Raw genomic sequence first — 16,360 nt, 5'->3', positions numbered from 1 at the left:
GTTTTCTAGCCCGTGCAATGCACGTGTTGATTATAGAAAGTTGTATTGAAAGGTAATGATCGAGGAATGTGTAATCTAAAATATAGTTAAAGAAATTAGATTTTTAGGGCTCTAATTTAAAATGACTTTAAAAAAAGAAGGTGAAGGGACTAAAATTAAAGAGAGAAAAGAAAAAGGTTGAATTGAATAGGGGATCGGAGATGAATATGAAGCGTGTATGAGAGAGATGAAAATATAAGATTAATGAAATAATTAAGATAGTATAATAGAAAATTAAAAAAAATATATAAGAAGACATGTGGCACATCTAGTGTAAAAGAAGCTAGAAAAGTGTAACAAAATGGAGACATGTGTATTTTCCGGTTAGAATTTTTAAATGCTAAGTATAGATATAGATTAGATTAGTTTAGCATAGATGTATAATGCAAGTATAATAACAACTTTTCCTGGAAAAAAAAAAGTATTAACGCCGTTAATTTTTAGTTGCAATAAAAGATTTTTTTTTTGTCTTACAAATAATACCCGTTGTTGCAACTAAAAATTAATGGAGGTAGTATACAACTAAGGTTATACTAGTAACTAAAAATTAAAGAAGTCATGTGAAATGTTCTTAAAATTGTTTCATTACATATATACTTCTATAATATCTATTTTTATAGTCATTATTTTCTAAAATTAAAGATATTAATGATTAAAGTTATGTACTGATAAGGGTTTTAGATGCAACAAGTCTACTAAAATAGAACAAATCGGAAGGGAAGCTCTAATCGTCTAACCACTTGAGCTATCCCTCACCCTTTCATCTTTATTTATTATTAATATTGAATGACACATGATCATTAACATTAGAACTTAGCAAACTCAACCGTAGCCTTACCATCATGAGGCTTACTAAAGAAGTGCCCAATATAATCGGAGAAAAGAACATCTTTATAGATGGGCTTTGCTCCTTTATCTATAATCTCTTGTAACGGACCAATAACATCATTTGAAGTTGGATGCACAAAAATTGGGACCGAAACTCTACTCTTGCTTGCATTAGGGATAACAAGGTGCTCCGCACTCTTATACTTGCCATTGCTAAGTATTTGAAGCACGTCGCCAACATTGACAACGAGAGCACCATCGATAGAAGGCACATGAATCCAACTCTCATCATCAAACCGTCGAACATAGAGGCCACCAACGTCGTCTTGAAGAAGTATGGTGATGATTGATGCATCTGAATGAGGACCGGTACCAAAGGTTAACTCAGGGTTTGGACACTTAGGGTAAAAAGTTAGGTTCATTCTCTTGCAACCCATCAAAAGAGACTCCTTTTGCCCATCAATCTCATGGACGTTTAATCCCTTCATTAGTATGTTACAAAGTTTTCTTATCACATTTTCGGTACTTCTCAAGTATTCCAATGCTTCATCCCTACGTAGAAAAAAAAATTAATAGACTCATGATTATATGACTTGAAATTGCATATTTCAGCTTGAATAGTCAGGAATGTTACAAAAAAATAATGGCTATTACTCATAATCAACTTTATTCTAAACTTTAATTATTATTCTCGTACTCCAATTATTTTGTTGTTGCCCACGTTTCTACGTTATACACATTATACACATACTATGTTAAAAATGAACCTAGGCCATTGGCCACACCAATCTATCATTAAAAGAATCTACTTTTTAAGGCTAATACAGTAATACTTAGTAAGTGTCATATGACAATAAAAAGAATAACATTTTACCATTTTAAAGTGATTAATAACTCTCTATTATTTTATCATGACTTCGTAGGACACTCGTATGTGTGTTTTTGGAAGGTTATTATAATGCTTCAACACTACTTTGCCCCACATGCATTGAGGTTCCTTTTTTTTTTTTTAATTCAGTTACATTTACATATTGATGTATCATGGAACATTGTACAAACATACGTTTTCAACACTTTCCACAAATGCTGAAAATGACAATAATATATATATAGGGGAGGAATCCGGTGAGAATAGGTCCATATGTGATAATTCATACTTATATGAGAACTGATTTAAAATTTAGAACATGTGGGTAAGAACATATGAGTTAAAATTTAGAACATGTGACTCAAATTAAAATTTTGAACATATGAGTAATAATTTAGAACATTTGTGTGAGTAATATGTTAGAACATCTGATTTAAGAATTAGAACAAGTGATTAAAAATTTATAAAATATGCTTTATGAAATTTTAAACATATGAGTAACATTTAGAACACTTGATTTAAGATTATGAACATGTGAATAAAAATTTAGAACAAACTGATATTGAATATAGAAAGTGTGAGTAAAGAATTTAGAACATATGAGTAAAAAAAATAGAACATACGCTTTAAAATCTGGAACATATAATTAAAAAATATTAGAAAATCTGGAACATATAATTAAAAATCTTAGAGCACACGTTTTAAAATTTAGAACATAAAAGTTAAAAGTTTGGAACAAGTTATTTAAAATTTATGACATCAAGCTTAACTAATTTATGGTTTAGAACATGTGAGTAATAAATTAGAACATTTGATTTAATTTAGAACACCTAAAAAAAGTTTAGAACATCAGATTTAAAATTTAGAACATACGAGTAAAAATTTAGAACATAAAGAGTGTTCTCACATAAGAAAAATTATCATATAAGAAAAATTCTCACGAGAGTCTTCCCCTATATATATATATATATAATAGTTAACGGAGATAATATATATATAGTGGAAAAGGAATACTTCATAAAATGAAATAAAATTTTGCGTGGTCACTCACCTTGCACATGTTCAAAACCACCCCTAATCTCATTTAAACCCAATTTATCAAGACTCCAGTCGTGGATCTAACTCTAATGTTATACTAAAGGACCTACTTAGTGTTGGAAGTTCTTGATATAAAATAAGAGGGTTGGGGAAAAACAAGAGAGAGAGAAAAACAAATGAAAGGGGAAAATCCCACATTGGTTGGGGGGAAAGGTTTTTCCTTGTTTTTATATTGTAGTGTCTTAACACTACTTAGTTGAGTGAGTGGGAGTTAAGTGTTACTCCACACACACGCGCGCGCGCCGAGCCGAGTCGGGTCGGGCTCGGGCCTCGGGTCTTGGGGAATGCGATGCGCGGGCGTGGGTCCTTGTTATCTTTTTGGAGAAATTTTATTTCCTTTTCTTTGTTAAACATAATATTCTTTTTTGTCTGTTGGGAATATTCTTTTCTGACTATTGGGATTACGGAATTAAGTCAGTCATTAATCCCTTGATTATAGCTGACTGATTAATTCCTTGTTTCTTGCTTCCGTTTCGTCCCTCGTTTTACGTTTCATGTCTCCCCTCTACTGCCTATATATACTCGTTGCTTTTTCCAGTCAAAAACACATAACACAATCAGTTATCTCTCTTCTCTCAAATTATCTAAACACGAGTTTCTACTGTTCTGTTTTCTGGGCAAGTATTCTGAGTTCCAGTCGGGTTTGTGAGTGCACATAAACTCCGGCGCCGTGCTTATCCTGGAGGGCGACCGCTTCTAGTCTACTGCACCGGGAGGTAGTGCGGAATCGTCTTTTAGGTCAGTGGTTCTCCACGACGCGGCTATTGTCACTTTGGTTCACGCATTAAGAGATAAGTAATTTCTGTTTTATTGCTTAGTAGTATAACAATCTAAAAGACGATTATGGCTTCCAAGTTTCTGATTCCTGATAAGTCTAAGTTAGAACCTCTTGATGGAAAGAATTATAAACGTTGGGCTGTTAGGATGCGTTTTTATTTGGAGAAAATTGATGTTGCATATGTTCTTGATGATATTGTTGAACCTGATGATAAGGATAATTTGTCTGAAACTGATGTTAAATTTGCTAAGGATGATAGAACTTGTAAAGGCATGTTGTTGCATTATATGTCAAATAATCTGTTGGATATTTATATGGGTTTTTATCATGCTAAGGATATTTGGGATGCTTTAGAGAAAAAATATGGGACTGATGATGCTGATACTAAACGTTATTGTGTTAGTAAGTGGTTAAGTTTTCAAGTTGTTGATGATAAGCCTATTATTGATCAGATTCATGCTTATGAGAGTGTTTATATTAATATGGCTGCTGAAGGTCTGTCTATTTGTGATACTACCCTTGCTATTGTTCTGATTGAGAAACTCCCTCCCTCTTGGAAGGATTTTCGTAACCAACTCATGCACAAAAAGAAAGACGTAACCTTAGAGGAGCTTGCTGCTCACCTCAAAATTGAGGAGGAAAACCGTATCAAAGACAAAACCCCTTCTGTTTTTCCTTCCTCTTCCTCTGCCAAAGCCAATCTTGTTGAACCCAAACACAACAACCAGTCCAAAGCCAATAACAGTTCTCTTAAGCCTAAAGGGAAGGTTCAGAAGTACAAGTTTAAGGGTACTTGTTTTGAGTGTGGTTTGACTGGTCACAAGGCTAAGGATTGCAGGGTCAAGAAGAAGAACAGTGGGAAAAGTCAAGCAAATCTTATTGAGGATTTTGACGTTATTGTTGCTGTTGTTTTAGAAGCTAACTTTACAGGTAATGCTGCTGAGTGGATTGTTGAGCTGAGTGGATTGTTGACACTGGAGCTACCAGACACATCTGCGCCAACAAGGACATGTTCACTACCTATGACAAGGTTGAAGGTGAAAATGTTTTCATGGGCAACTCAGCTTCTGCTTCTATCCAAGGCAAAGGGAAGATCGTTCTCACTCTCACTTCTGGAAAATTGCTTACTCTGACTAATGTTTTGCATGTTCCAGAAATGCGCAGGAATTTAATTTCTGGCAGTTTACTCATGAAAGCTGGACTGAAGCTCTCTTTTGATTCTGATAGATTAGTTCTTACTCGCAATGGGGAATTTGTGGGAAAGGGCTTTTGTAATGGGGGGCTTTTTACTGTTGATGTTAAAATTGACACTATGAATAAGAATGCTAGTACTTCTTCTGCTTATATTGCTGAGTCTATTGATTTATGGCATGCTAGATTAGGTCACGTTAATATTGATTCTATTAAAAGGCTTAAAAACTTAAATTTGATTCCAAGTTTTTCCAACACTGATTTTTCGAAATGTCAAATTTGTGTTGAAGCCAAATTTACAAAGAAGCCATTTAAATCAGTAGATAGACAGACTGAAGTACTAGAACTTGTTCATAGTGACTTGGGTGATTTTAACAATCACGAAAGTAGAGGGGGTAAAAAGTATTACATTACTTTTGTTGATGATTGCTCACGTTTTTGTATGGTTTATCTTCTCAGGTCTAAGGACGAAGCTGAGGAAATGTTCCTCAAATATAAAGCTGAGGTAGAAAACCAATTGGACAAAAAGATTAAGAGGGTTAGGAGTGACAGGGGTGGTGAGTACAGCCCTGACACTCTTAAGGCACTTTATGAGCAACTTGGCATTGTTCATGAGACAACAGCTCCCTATTCACCCGAACAAAACGGTATAGCTGAAAGGAAAAATAGAACTTTAAAGAATATGATGAATTCTATGCTTATTAGTTCTGGGCTTCCTAATAACATGTGGGGGGAGGCTATTCTTTCTACTTGTCATGTTTTGAACAGGGTTCCTCACAAGAATCTTGACAAGACTCCATACGAAATATGGAAGGGTCGAGCGCCAAATCTGAAATACTTGAAAGTGTGGGGGTGCCTAGCAAAAGTAGGCATACCTAGTTTCAAGAGGGATAAAATTGGTCCCAAAACTGTTGATGCTATTTTTATTGGCTATGCTTATCAAAGTGCAGCTTATCGTTTCTTTGTTAAAGGTGCTAACGACTCTTATGCAGGTGGTCATATCATTGAAGCGAGAGATGCTGAGTTCTTTGAGAACATTTTTCCTTTGAAAATGTCTCCTTCTAATGATAGTGGATTACATGCTAGTAGTTCTGTTAGTTTACCTATTGCTAATGCTCCTATTACTAACGATGATTCTGTTTTGGAGCCAAGGAGAAGCAAAAGGGCAAGAAAGGAAAACAGTTTTGGTCGTGATTTTATTACTTCCTATTTATCTGAATCTTCCTTAATTGATGATGATTTTGTGCATATATTTTTTTTTGGAAGATGATCCAAGAACCTATGATGAGGCAATGAGGTCAGTTGATGCTGTTTTTTTGGAAAGAAGCAATTGGTAGTGAATTACAATCAATTCTCAATAATAACACTTGGGAATTGGTTGAACTTCCTAGAGGTTGTAAGCCCATTACATGTAAATGGATCTTTCGGAAAAAATTAAAGGCCGATGGATCCATAGACAAGTATAAGGAAAGGATAGTAGTGAGGGGTTTTACTCAAAAGTTTGGCATTGATTATTTTGATACTTACTCCCCAGTTACTAAAATTGCAACCATTAGGACTTTAATTGCTCTTGCTTGCATATTTTTTATCTTGTTGTTCATCAAATGGATGTCAAAACTGCGTTTTTGAATGGTGACTTGGATGAGGAGATTTATATGGTCCAACCTGAAGGGTTTGTTGTTCTAGGCCAAGAGAACAAGGTTTGTAAGTTAGTCAAGTCATTGTATGGGCTCAAGCAAGCTCCAAAGCAATGGCATGACAAATTTGATAAGACTATGACTGGTAATGGTTTTCATGTTAATGAAGGTGACTCTTGTGTTTATTTTAAGCATGATAGTCATGGTTGTGTAATTATTTGTCTTTATGTGGATGATATGTTGATTTTTGGAACTGACTTGGATCGAGTAAATGAGACAAAACAGTTTTTGAGTTCGAATTTTGAAATGAAAGACATGGGTGAGGCAGCTGTGATTTTGGAAGTAAAAATAAAAAAGGACTCCAAAAGGCATCTGTCTTAATCAGTCACAAGTTGAAAAGCTTCTTAAAAAGTTTGACTCATTTAATGTCGATCCAGTTAAGGCTCCATATGACCCAAGTTTCCACCTAAAGAAAAATAATGGTGATCTAGTTAATCAGTTTGAGTATGCTCGAATTATTGGTAGTGTTATGTTTCTAAAGAACTACACTAGACCTGACATTGCTTATTCTGTTAGTAGGTTTAGCAGGTGCACTCATAACCCAAGCAGTGATCATTGGATTGCTCTTAGGAGGTTGCTTAGGTACCTTAAGGGTACTGCGGATTGGGGTTTGCACTACTCCAAATTTCCTGGAGTTTTGGAAGGTTTTTGTGATGCCAACTGGGTATCCGATAATGATGAAGTTAACTCCACTAGTGGCTATGTCTTCACCCTTGGTGGTGGAGCTGTATTCTGGAAATCTTATAAGCAATCTTGTACTGCTATGTCTACTATGGAATCTGAATTTATTGCTCTTGAATTGGCAGGTCATGAGGCAGAATGGTTGAGGAACATGCTTGCAGATATTCCGCTGTGGGGGAAGCCAGCTCCTTCAGTTGCACTTCATTGTGATTCGCAAGCTGCTATTGCTGTTGCTCACAACCATGCCTTTAATGGGAAGAAGAGACACATCCGTCCGAGGCATAAAGCCGTCAGAAATCCTTTGTCTGAAGGGGTGATATCACTGGACTATGTTAAGTCCGAAAAGAACATTGCGGATCCGTTAACTAAAGGCCTATGTAAAAAACTAGTTTTGGAAACATTGGAAGAGATGGAGCTAAAGCCCGTTGTATGAATTGTGAAATAGTGAACTCCTACTCCCCATGAGTTCAAAGGGGAACATTATATAATAATTCGGAAGCACATTTTATTTTTATTGGACCATCTCTAGATGTTTGTTGTGCTTAGCTACAAATGAGAAGGAGGTTGAGCATATGGCTCTTAATGAACCTATATCCATTTTTTTGGAGGTGTGTTGTAGCTCACACTTGATGGAGTTCACCTACTTAGGTGTGGAAGTATGGCCGCTTCCTATGAGTATTTCGTGGGCTTATACTCTAGAGCACCTATGAGCATCCAGGCTGGACGTATGGCCAGTATAATGCGTCATCTTTATTCGCGGAATTTCAGAATATTATACATGTTCAATTGTGTGGCTCAAAGTGACGGGTCCCTAACTCCCTATTGAGTTCAAGACGAAAGTCACTTGGTAGGTGAGGGGTCATAGCTTGATGTCCACTATGTGTTAATTCAAGTCGCGAGACATTGACACTTATGCAATTGTTTTGTTTTGCCCAGAACTCATCTTTTCCTTCCTTTCTTTTTCATATCTTCGAACCTGTGGGGGATTGTTGGAAGTTCTTGATATAAAATAAGAGGGTTGGGAAAAAACAAGAGAGAGAGAAAAACAAATGAAAGGGGAAAATCCCACATTGGTTGGGGGGAAAGGTTTTTCCTTGTTTTTATATTGTAGTGCCTTAACACTACTTAGTTGAGTGAGTGGGAGTTAAGTGTTAATCCACACACACGCGCGCTCGCGTGCCGAGCCGGGCCGGGTCGGGCTCGGGCCTTGGGGAATGCGATGCGCGGGCGTGGGTCCTTGTTATCTTTTTGGAGAAATTTTATTTCCTTTTCTTTGTTAAACAGAATATTCTTTTTTGTCTTTTGGGAATATTCTTTTCTGACTGTTGGGATTACGGAATTAAGTCAGTCATTAATCCCTTGATTATAGCTGACTGATTAATTCCTTGTTTCTTGCTTCCGTTGTTGACTGGTTGAATGAATCTGGTCGTTTCTTAGCCAGATTCGTCCCTCGTTTTACGTTTCATGTCTCCCCTCTACTGCCTATATATACTCGTTGCTTTTTCCCGTCAAAAACACATAACACAATCAGTTATCTCTCTTCTCTCAAATTATCTAAACACGAGTTTCTACTGTTCTGAGTTTACATTAGTCGTGCCATCTAAATAATTGAATTCTTTACGTAATTTCATACTGTGTATAAGAAAATTCAATCATAAACACGACATTTTTTTTAACACAAAGAAAAGACTGATTATATTATTAGGCTAAAGCCATAGTATTTACACTAGTTAAATTCGGGCAAGTATTCTGAGTTCCAGGCGGGTTTGTGAGTGCACATAAACTCCGGCGCCGTGCTTATCCTGGAGGGCGACTGCTTCTAGTCTACTGCACCGGGAGGTAGCGCGGAATTGTCTTTTAGGTCAGTGGTTCTCCACGACGCGGCTATTGTCACTTTGGTTCACGCATCAAGAGATAAGTAATTTCTGTTTTATTGCTTAGTAGTATAACACTTAGGGCATGTTCACTCCAGCTTAATTTCAGTTCAGTTCAGTTCAAATTAGTTCAGCTCCAATTAGTTCACTTCAGTTCAGATCCTGATTTCCTTCTTTCATAAATATTCATTTCAGCTCATTTCAATTCTGTTCAGTTCAGCTCAGTTCAATAAATGTGAACATGCCCTTAGTCAAAAATCTATATCGATCAAAATAGATCCCCATGATTGATTTTTTTTCCCTTATTATACAAAAAGTTCCATGGATCACCCTAACACTTTGCTTAATTATATTAGATACTCCATGCGTCCCTATTTTTTGTCCCATTGAATTTTCAAGGTAATCAAGATTCAAGATATATCTTAAAACATATACTTGTGTATCTCAATTTCTATACCTGAAACTACAGAGTATTATAAAAATTTGATATAATTAAATTTACAATGAGACGCATTAAACAAGATCTCACATAATAATTATATTACCTTTTATAGATTAACTAGATATTATGTCTAAGTTTTTGAAATTTAACACAAATCTTGGCAATGGAGTGAGCAAAAGAGTAGGCACATAGAGTGTTGGAACTAACACTATATAGTATATATAGTGCATGGGAATTCATACAAATCAAAGATATCAAAAGCCAAATAAATGAAAGTTTTTAACAACTTTACCTGCATGGAAGAGGCCAATGAGCAAGGGCATCCTCCTCAGAAGTAACAAAGAGACTAAGGTGATCCTTCCATTCAAAAACCTTCTCAAAGTCAGGTGAAAAGCTAGTCCCATACTTGACGTTTTTGGAAGGTGAATTCTTCTCCAAATACTTAGCCTTCTCCTCAACCGACAACTCGAAAAACCAGTGCGTGGCAGCCTTGATTTCATCTAGCACTTTGAGAGGTACTCCATGGTTGACAATTTGGAAAAACCCCCATTTTTCTGCAGCATTACAAATGAGTGTTTCGATTTCATCCTTTTCTAAATTCGACATGTCGATGATGGGGATCGAGTGATCTTCACCATCTTTACTAAGGGTGATTTTTTGTTCATTGAACCTCTTTTCTTCGGGTTGGATGTATTGGTTAGGCAAAGAGGTAATACCAATATCAGCTAGACCCTTTACACCATGCCCTTGATTTCGGACAAATTCGGTGATATTTTTTGGGCATTCTATTGGAGACATTGGCATTATAATTGTTAGAAATTATGGTGTTTTAGTGATCAAGTAGTTAGGCTGAGAAATAAAGAAAATGATTCAAAGTAATCAATGTTTATAGTCCGAGTTCTACTACTTTATAGTTTGAATTATTGGTTCTTAGGACTTCTTACTAGTAATTTTTTTTTTTTTTTAATTTTTTTTTTTGGTTAGAACTTTTCTTTTGCGTTTGAATTTTTCCACTAAAGTGAACAAAGAGTGGAAATAATAAAAGTAAAGAAAATTCGAGCTAAAATATGTTTTTGTCAGTAGCCTATTACTCGGTACAATAATTCTAATCTTAAAAGTTTAAGTGATTTCTAATCAAATCAAATAAGTTTATGATAATCTTATAAAGTGGGATTATTAGCTAACATAAGATATACTATGAAATTATCAAATCACTTGAGTTCTTATTAGATTTGTATTAACGTGTAGTTTAATTTAATTTTTAAGTACTTCCTCCGTTCTTTTATTATTGCACCATAAGGGTTTGACACAAATTTTTTGGTAGTGGAAAAAAGGATGAGAGAGAAAGGTAGAAATACCAAGTTACCCATGTGATTGTATGCATAAAATAAAAGTAAGGATTGAAAATCAAGGGTATATTAGGTTAATAGTGTGAACACGTAAATTTCTTTTCCTAAAATGGATATGGTGCAATAAATGTGAAACTTCCTTAAAAGGTAAGTGGTGCAATATTAAAAAAATGGAGGAAATATATAATTTTCATAAATACTACTCCATATGAAATTAATCGATCGCATATGAATATATAAAGATGATATGAACTTATCACTTTTTATCTATTTGATCTGAACTTTTATATTTGTTGTGATATTAAAGTAAATAATATAACATCCAGTTTTGTGTGCGGCTGGCCATATTATGTGACAACAAGTAAAACAATAAAGTAATTCCTAGAACACTGACTAAGTAACCCCTATAACACTTACCTAGTAACCCTTGTAACACTGACTAAGTAATCCCTATAACACTGATAAGGTAATCCCATGATGGTTCGCTACACGGTGTGGCCAGCCACATATGAAAGCTTATGATCATATTGCACTTAAAAAATACTAAACTAAACATAGCCTTATTCATCAACCTTTTGTTTAGATAACTTATTTTAACTTAATGGAGGTTATTTAAATTTATGTTACCTATAAATTAAACTTAGTAGCCTTCTTTTTTTATGAACAAAACTAAGTTGATTAGTCGTCTTATTTTATCTTAATTTATTTTATATATTTAAAATAAATGAAAATAAGATGAACAAAATACTATCTAATTCAAATTAAAACTTTCACTTAGGGTCTGTTTATATTTACTTAATTTCAGTTCAGCTCCAATCAATTCAGTTCAGTTCAGCTCCTAATTTCATTCTCTCATAAAATATTCATTTCATCTCAGCTCAATTCAGTTCAGTTCAGTTCAGCTTCAATCAGTTCAGTAAATGTGAACAGGCCCGTAATTACCTAGCTATAGATGTATATGACAGTGTGAGTAGTATGACAAATGGTGTTCACGTGTAAGCATCAATTAGGGAACAAAAAAAAAAAAAAAAATTAAATTCAACTTATATGTCATGTATAAGAAAATTAAAATAAATTATCAAATTCAAAATATATGTCATGTATAAGAAAATTAAAATAAATTATCAAATTCAAAATTTCTAAGCTAGGGTGCTAACAAATTGAGCACTCACCTGGTAAAAATATGTGCATCAACTAATCATTCAATATTTTGACAAAGGCTCCAATTTAGTTTTAATTTTTAGTGAAAACTAATTCAATTTGGTTTATATTCATGCACTCAAGCTTGCCAAATGCCAATAATTAGGGCAGGAAGCGATTACTTTAGACAATTACCAACCTCGTAATCCGCTGTCAAGTTGGACTAGTACGTAGCTAGAACTTTCAACGATTTCACCATCATAGATATAGAACATTGATTTTTAGTAACATACAAAATATTATTTGATATCTATATACTTAAGTATATGTTATTGTATTTTAATAAGATAAGAAGAAGGCAAGGGAACTTATTTGATTGGCGCGATAAGGGAAATCCCCAAACATGAAAGATGATCTATAAAAAGTTAGAAGCATATGTAGGAGTTTCATTTAGTATACTACGAGTAGCTAACGGGGAGTTTTATTTAGTTTACTTTAGCTTTGTGTTTAAAATTGAGGTCTCCTATTTCTTTCTTGTTTGATACAACAAGATGTGACAAAACTCTTATTACATACTTGGACACATTAAGAGGTTCAATTTTTTTTTTTTTTTTACTCATAATTTTTCTACATACAGTTGAATTAATGAGCAAAAATTATAACCTTTCAAAGCCGATTCTAGTGAATTATGTTGGGTCACATACATAGTTTAGGAATGTCTTAACTCATTGCTTGCATAGGCTTTAACATAATTAAATGTTTTGTTCAAAATTTAACCTCCGTTAATTATTATGTGCAACAAAGAAATATTTTATGTCTCACAAATAATACTCCTTTGTTGAACATAATAGTTAACGGAGGTCAATGGACCAATAATATTACTACTCTAAATCATCTGTGCCAAACGCCAATACAATTATTTGTTGACAAGGCGTACTCCACCAACCGTACCCATTTTGTCTATATTACACCACGCAAGTTACACAAGTGAAGTAACACAATCAACTAATTAACAAAACCATCAAACCAATGGAAGTCATTATCCAAGAAACTTCAACAATTCACCCTTCCAACCCTCCCTTCGACCACCCCCACACCCTCCCCCTCACCTACCTCGACACCGACCTCAACCTCAATGTCACCTTTCGCTACTTCCGTGTCTACGCCAACCAATCTCAACACCAACCCGACCCATTTAATGTTATCACTACCGCCATAGGGACCGCCCTCGGTCCCTATTACCCTCTCACCGGTACCCTCCAACGTACAGTTGGTGGCTGGTTTGAGTTGTATTGCACCCCAGGAAAGGGTCTCCCCATTATAAGGGCCTCCATGGACTGCTCCCTGGAGTCCCTTAACTACTTAGATGACCCGGACAACACTCTCGCCGAGTCACTAGCCCCGAACCCGGGTACTACAGAAGCAATGAAGCATCCCATGATATTACAACTTACTTTGTTTAAGTGTGGTGGGTATGTTCTTGGGTCAGCTGTTCATAACATGTTATGTGATGGGTTAGGTGCATCCGAGTTTTTTAATGGGGTGGCTGAGTTGGCTCGAGGAGCGACTCAGCTTCCGGTTGAACCGGTTTGGGATCGAGCTACTTTGCTTGGTCCAAGAGAACCTCCCCGAGTAGAGTTTCCGTTCGATGAGTTATTGAGTTTGGATAAAGAGTTTTCGCCTTATTTGCAAAATGTTGGACCGACTGTTAGGGTTTGTGTCCCAGTGTTAGAGAAATGTTTGGACCGGTTTAAGGAGTACTTGTTTGAACGGTCCGGTTCGCGGTTTACCACGTTTGAAGCCTTGGGTGCTTTCATATGGCGAGCAAGGTTTGTATTGGTATTGCTAGTGGTATACGAAGTACCAAGTACTTTGTTTTTATTTACTTGCAACTTTTCAATATTGTACACTATTCGCACACACTCAACTTTAAAATTAAAAAGATGCTCATCAAATCATTAAACTCCTATAATCCTATTGACCAGTATACTTCAGTTTTAGCCCCACAGCATTACACTATTGTATTTATCTTCTATAAATTCTAGACTAGATACTCTGCAATATGCATGTTTCTATTTTTTTGCCTCACTGCAAATAATGGGGTGAAACTTTAAAAACTTTGACTATAAATTCTCATTAATTAATTAATTAATGAGAGGTAATTTGGTCATAAGAAGTTTTATTGAATTTGTCTCATTGTATATTTTATTAATATTAAATTTTTACTCCCTCCGTCCTTTTTTTATAGTCCCTTATCGGTAAATTTTAGTCTCAAAATGTTCACCTTATTTGATTTTTTCAACAACCATTAATATTAATTTTTTTACCAAAATTCCCTCCAATTTGCAATAATATGTGTGCAAATTTAAATTTTCCATGTAAATTTTGTTTTTCCATATATACTTTTATTACTTTCTCTCTCTACTTTTTTGCATACCCAATGTTAATTTACTTTTTCAAGGTACTTTAACTAACCTAATTTGTGTTCATTAATTCCCGTGAAAATTTCAAAAGGGGACGGAGGGAGTATAATTTTTACACGTATAAAAATAAAGTTATTCATGTTATAAGACTGTCTGGGAGACCATGCATGCACAGTCCAATGGGACCCAAAAAAAAAAAAAAAAAAAAAAAAAAAAAAAAAAAAAAAAGAGACATAGAGGGAGTAATTATGTATCTATAATTCAACAACTAATTATTTCTATTTGTTTGTTTGAAGGAACTAATTATTCCACTTTGTATAACAAAACAGGGTGAAAGCATCAAATATACCAAACGATACAAAAGTCAAGTTTGCATACTTAATGAGCATAAGAAAGCTACTAAGTCCACCCCTACCTAGGGGATATTGGGGCAATGGATGCATGCAAATGTACGTTCAACTCACTGCTGGAGAAGTAACCCATCAACCCATTTGGGAGACTGCAACCCTGATTAAAAATAGCAAGTACAACGCAACCGACGAATACGTGAGATCGTACATCGATTTCCAGAAGAACAACTACGACAAGGGGATAACGGCGGGGAAGGAGGTGAGTGGGTTTACTGATTGGAGGCACATTGGTCATTCAACGGTTGATTTCGGATCGGGTGGTCCGGTTACGGTTTACCCTCTTTCCAAGCATTTTTTAGGGAGTATTGAGCCATGTTATTACTTACCTTATTCTAGTAATGATAAAGGGAAGAAAGATGGTGATGGGTTTAAGGTTTTGGTGTGCTTGAGAGAGTTTGCTAAGGATGAGTTTATGGTTGAAATGGATAAGTTTAGTAGATTGGAGTTTTGAGTTTTGTTAATTAATTGCTAAGCTATTGTATTTGAATTTGGCCTTATTAATAATACAGTATAGATTTTGGTTTGTCTAATTTTATATCCTTAATACTACCTCCGTTAAATATTATGTGCAACGTTGTAACAAATATATTTGACATTTGATTACTAATATTGGCTATCTATTCATATTTGTATGCATATATTTGACATTCTGTCCTAAATTAATTTATCGTTAAATAAAATACATTCATGCATGGTTTTGCGTATTTGTACAAGTCATTAAGGCTTTTTTCTCCTCTACATCTTTTTTTCACTTACTTCAATTCTAATATGTTTGAATATGCATGCTAGATATGATATATGGACTTTAAAATTTAAATAAAACACGACTAATTAACAAGTAATATTTGATAGGTTAATTGGATGTGTCATGATTCCAGTTTGAGGTGGGTCCATGAAATTGAGTGAGTAGAAATAATAATAATAATAATAATAATAATAATAATAAAAAATAAAGGTTATTTTCACATGAATTTTTATAGGCTGAATGTTTTTTTTGAAGGATTGAAGCCTGATGCCTGATGGTGTATAGACCAGCCGCGCACTCAAATATGCAAGAACGCACACATAACTAACAATGAATAACACGCACACATAACTAACAATGAATAACACGCACACACAATGACACATGTACTACGCACTTTTATTAAACATCTGACTATAGGCCTATAACTTATTCACTTAGGCATAACTACCACCCAAGTGCCCACTACTTATTGTAACTGCCCACTACTTCACTATACCTCCCTTGATTGTGTATCTAGGTCCTATTTTTTTAAGCTTCCGAACATAGCATAGTAGAGCAAAAGTCAGTAGAGTAGAGCAAAAATCAGTATAGCAGAGTACATTTCAGAATTATTATTGTTGTTGTTGCTACTGCTGCTGTTGGTGTTGGCGCTATTGTTGTTGTTGTTGTTGTTGTTGTTGTTGTTGTTGTTGTTGTTGTTGTTGTTGTTGTTGTTGTTGCTGTTGTTGTTGCTGTTGATGTTATTGTTGTTGTTGCTACTGATTTTTTACGACCATCATTAAAACGATCGTAAA

General features: G+C 34.9%; 2 protein-coding genes across 2 annotated transcripts; one reads left to right on the top strand and one right to left on the bottom strand.

Moving 5' to 3' along the window:
* Positions 1 to 625: 625 nt before the first annotated feature.
* Positions 626 to 10,746, bottom strand: LOC110715086 (feruloyl CoA ortho-hydroxylase 2-like). The gene is made up of 2 exons (XM_021893666.1): positions 9,789 to 10,746; positions 626 to 1,419 (listed from the first exon to the last, which is right to left on the bottom strand). The coding sequence occupies exons 1-2, from the start codon at positions 10,298 to 10,300 to the stop codon at positions 846 to 848; spliced, it is 1,086 nt and encodes a 361-aa protein (XP_021749358.1). The 5' UTR covers positions 10,301 to 10,746; the 3' UTR covers positions 626 to 845.
* A 2,201-nt stretch (positions 10,747 to 12,947) lies between these two features.
* On the top strand, positions 12,948 to 15,402 carry LOC110715064 (fatty alcohol:caffeoyl-CoA acyltransferase). The gene is made up of 2 exons (XM_021893640.1): positions 12,948 to 13,814; positions 14,738 to 15,402. Exons 1-2 carry the CDS (start codon positions 13,015 to 13,017, stop codon positions 15,267 to 15,269), a joined length of 1,332 nt encoding a protein of 443 aa, XP_021749332.1. The 5' UTR covers positions 12,948 to 13,014; the 3' UTR covers positions 15,270 to 15,402.
* Positions 15,403 to 16,360: the final 958 nt, after the last annotated feature.

Source organism: Chenopodium quinoa, unplaced genomic scaffold (assembly GCF_001683475.1).
Source record: "Chenopodium quinoa cultivar QQ74 unplaced genomic scaffold, ASM168347v1, whole genome shotgun sequence".
In the NCBI taxonomy this organism is placed as follows: Eukaryota; Viridiplantae; Streptophyta; class Magnoliopsida; order Caryophyllales; family Amaranthaceae; genus Chenopodium; species Chenopodium quinoa.
The sequence above is the reverse complement of the archived record's forward strand: the minus strand, read 5'-3'. Positions and strand labels throughout refer to the sequence as shown.

What these genes read in the sequence shown, in the direction of transcription:
- LOC110715086 (XM_021893666.1), bottom strand. Translation starts at nt 10,300, where the DNA reads ATGCCAATGTCTCCAATAGAATGCCCAAAAAATATCACCGAATTTGTC. An exon ending in CATTGGCCTCTTCCATGCAG is followed by an intron (nt 1,420 to 9,788) that starts GTAAAGTTGTTA and finishes TTTTCTACGTAG; the next exon opens with GGATGAAGCATTGGAATACT.
- LOC110715064 (XM_021893640.1), top strand. Translation starts at nt 13,015, where the DNA reads ATGGAAGTCATTATCCAAGAAACTTCAACAATTCACCCTTCCAACCCT. An exon ending in GCTTTCATATGGCGAGCAAG is followed by an intron (nt 13,815 to 14,737) that starts GTTTGTATTGGT and finishes ATAACAAAACAG; the next exon opens with GGTGAAAGCATCAAATATAC.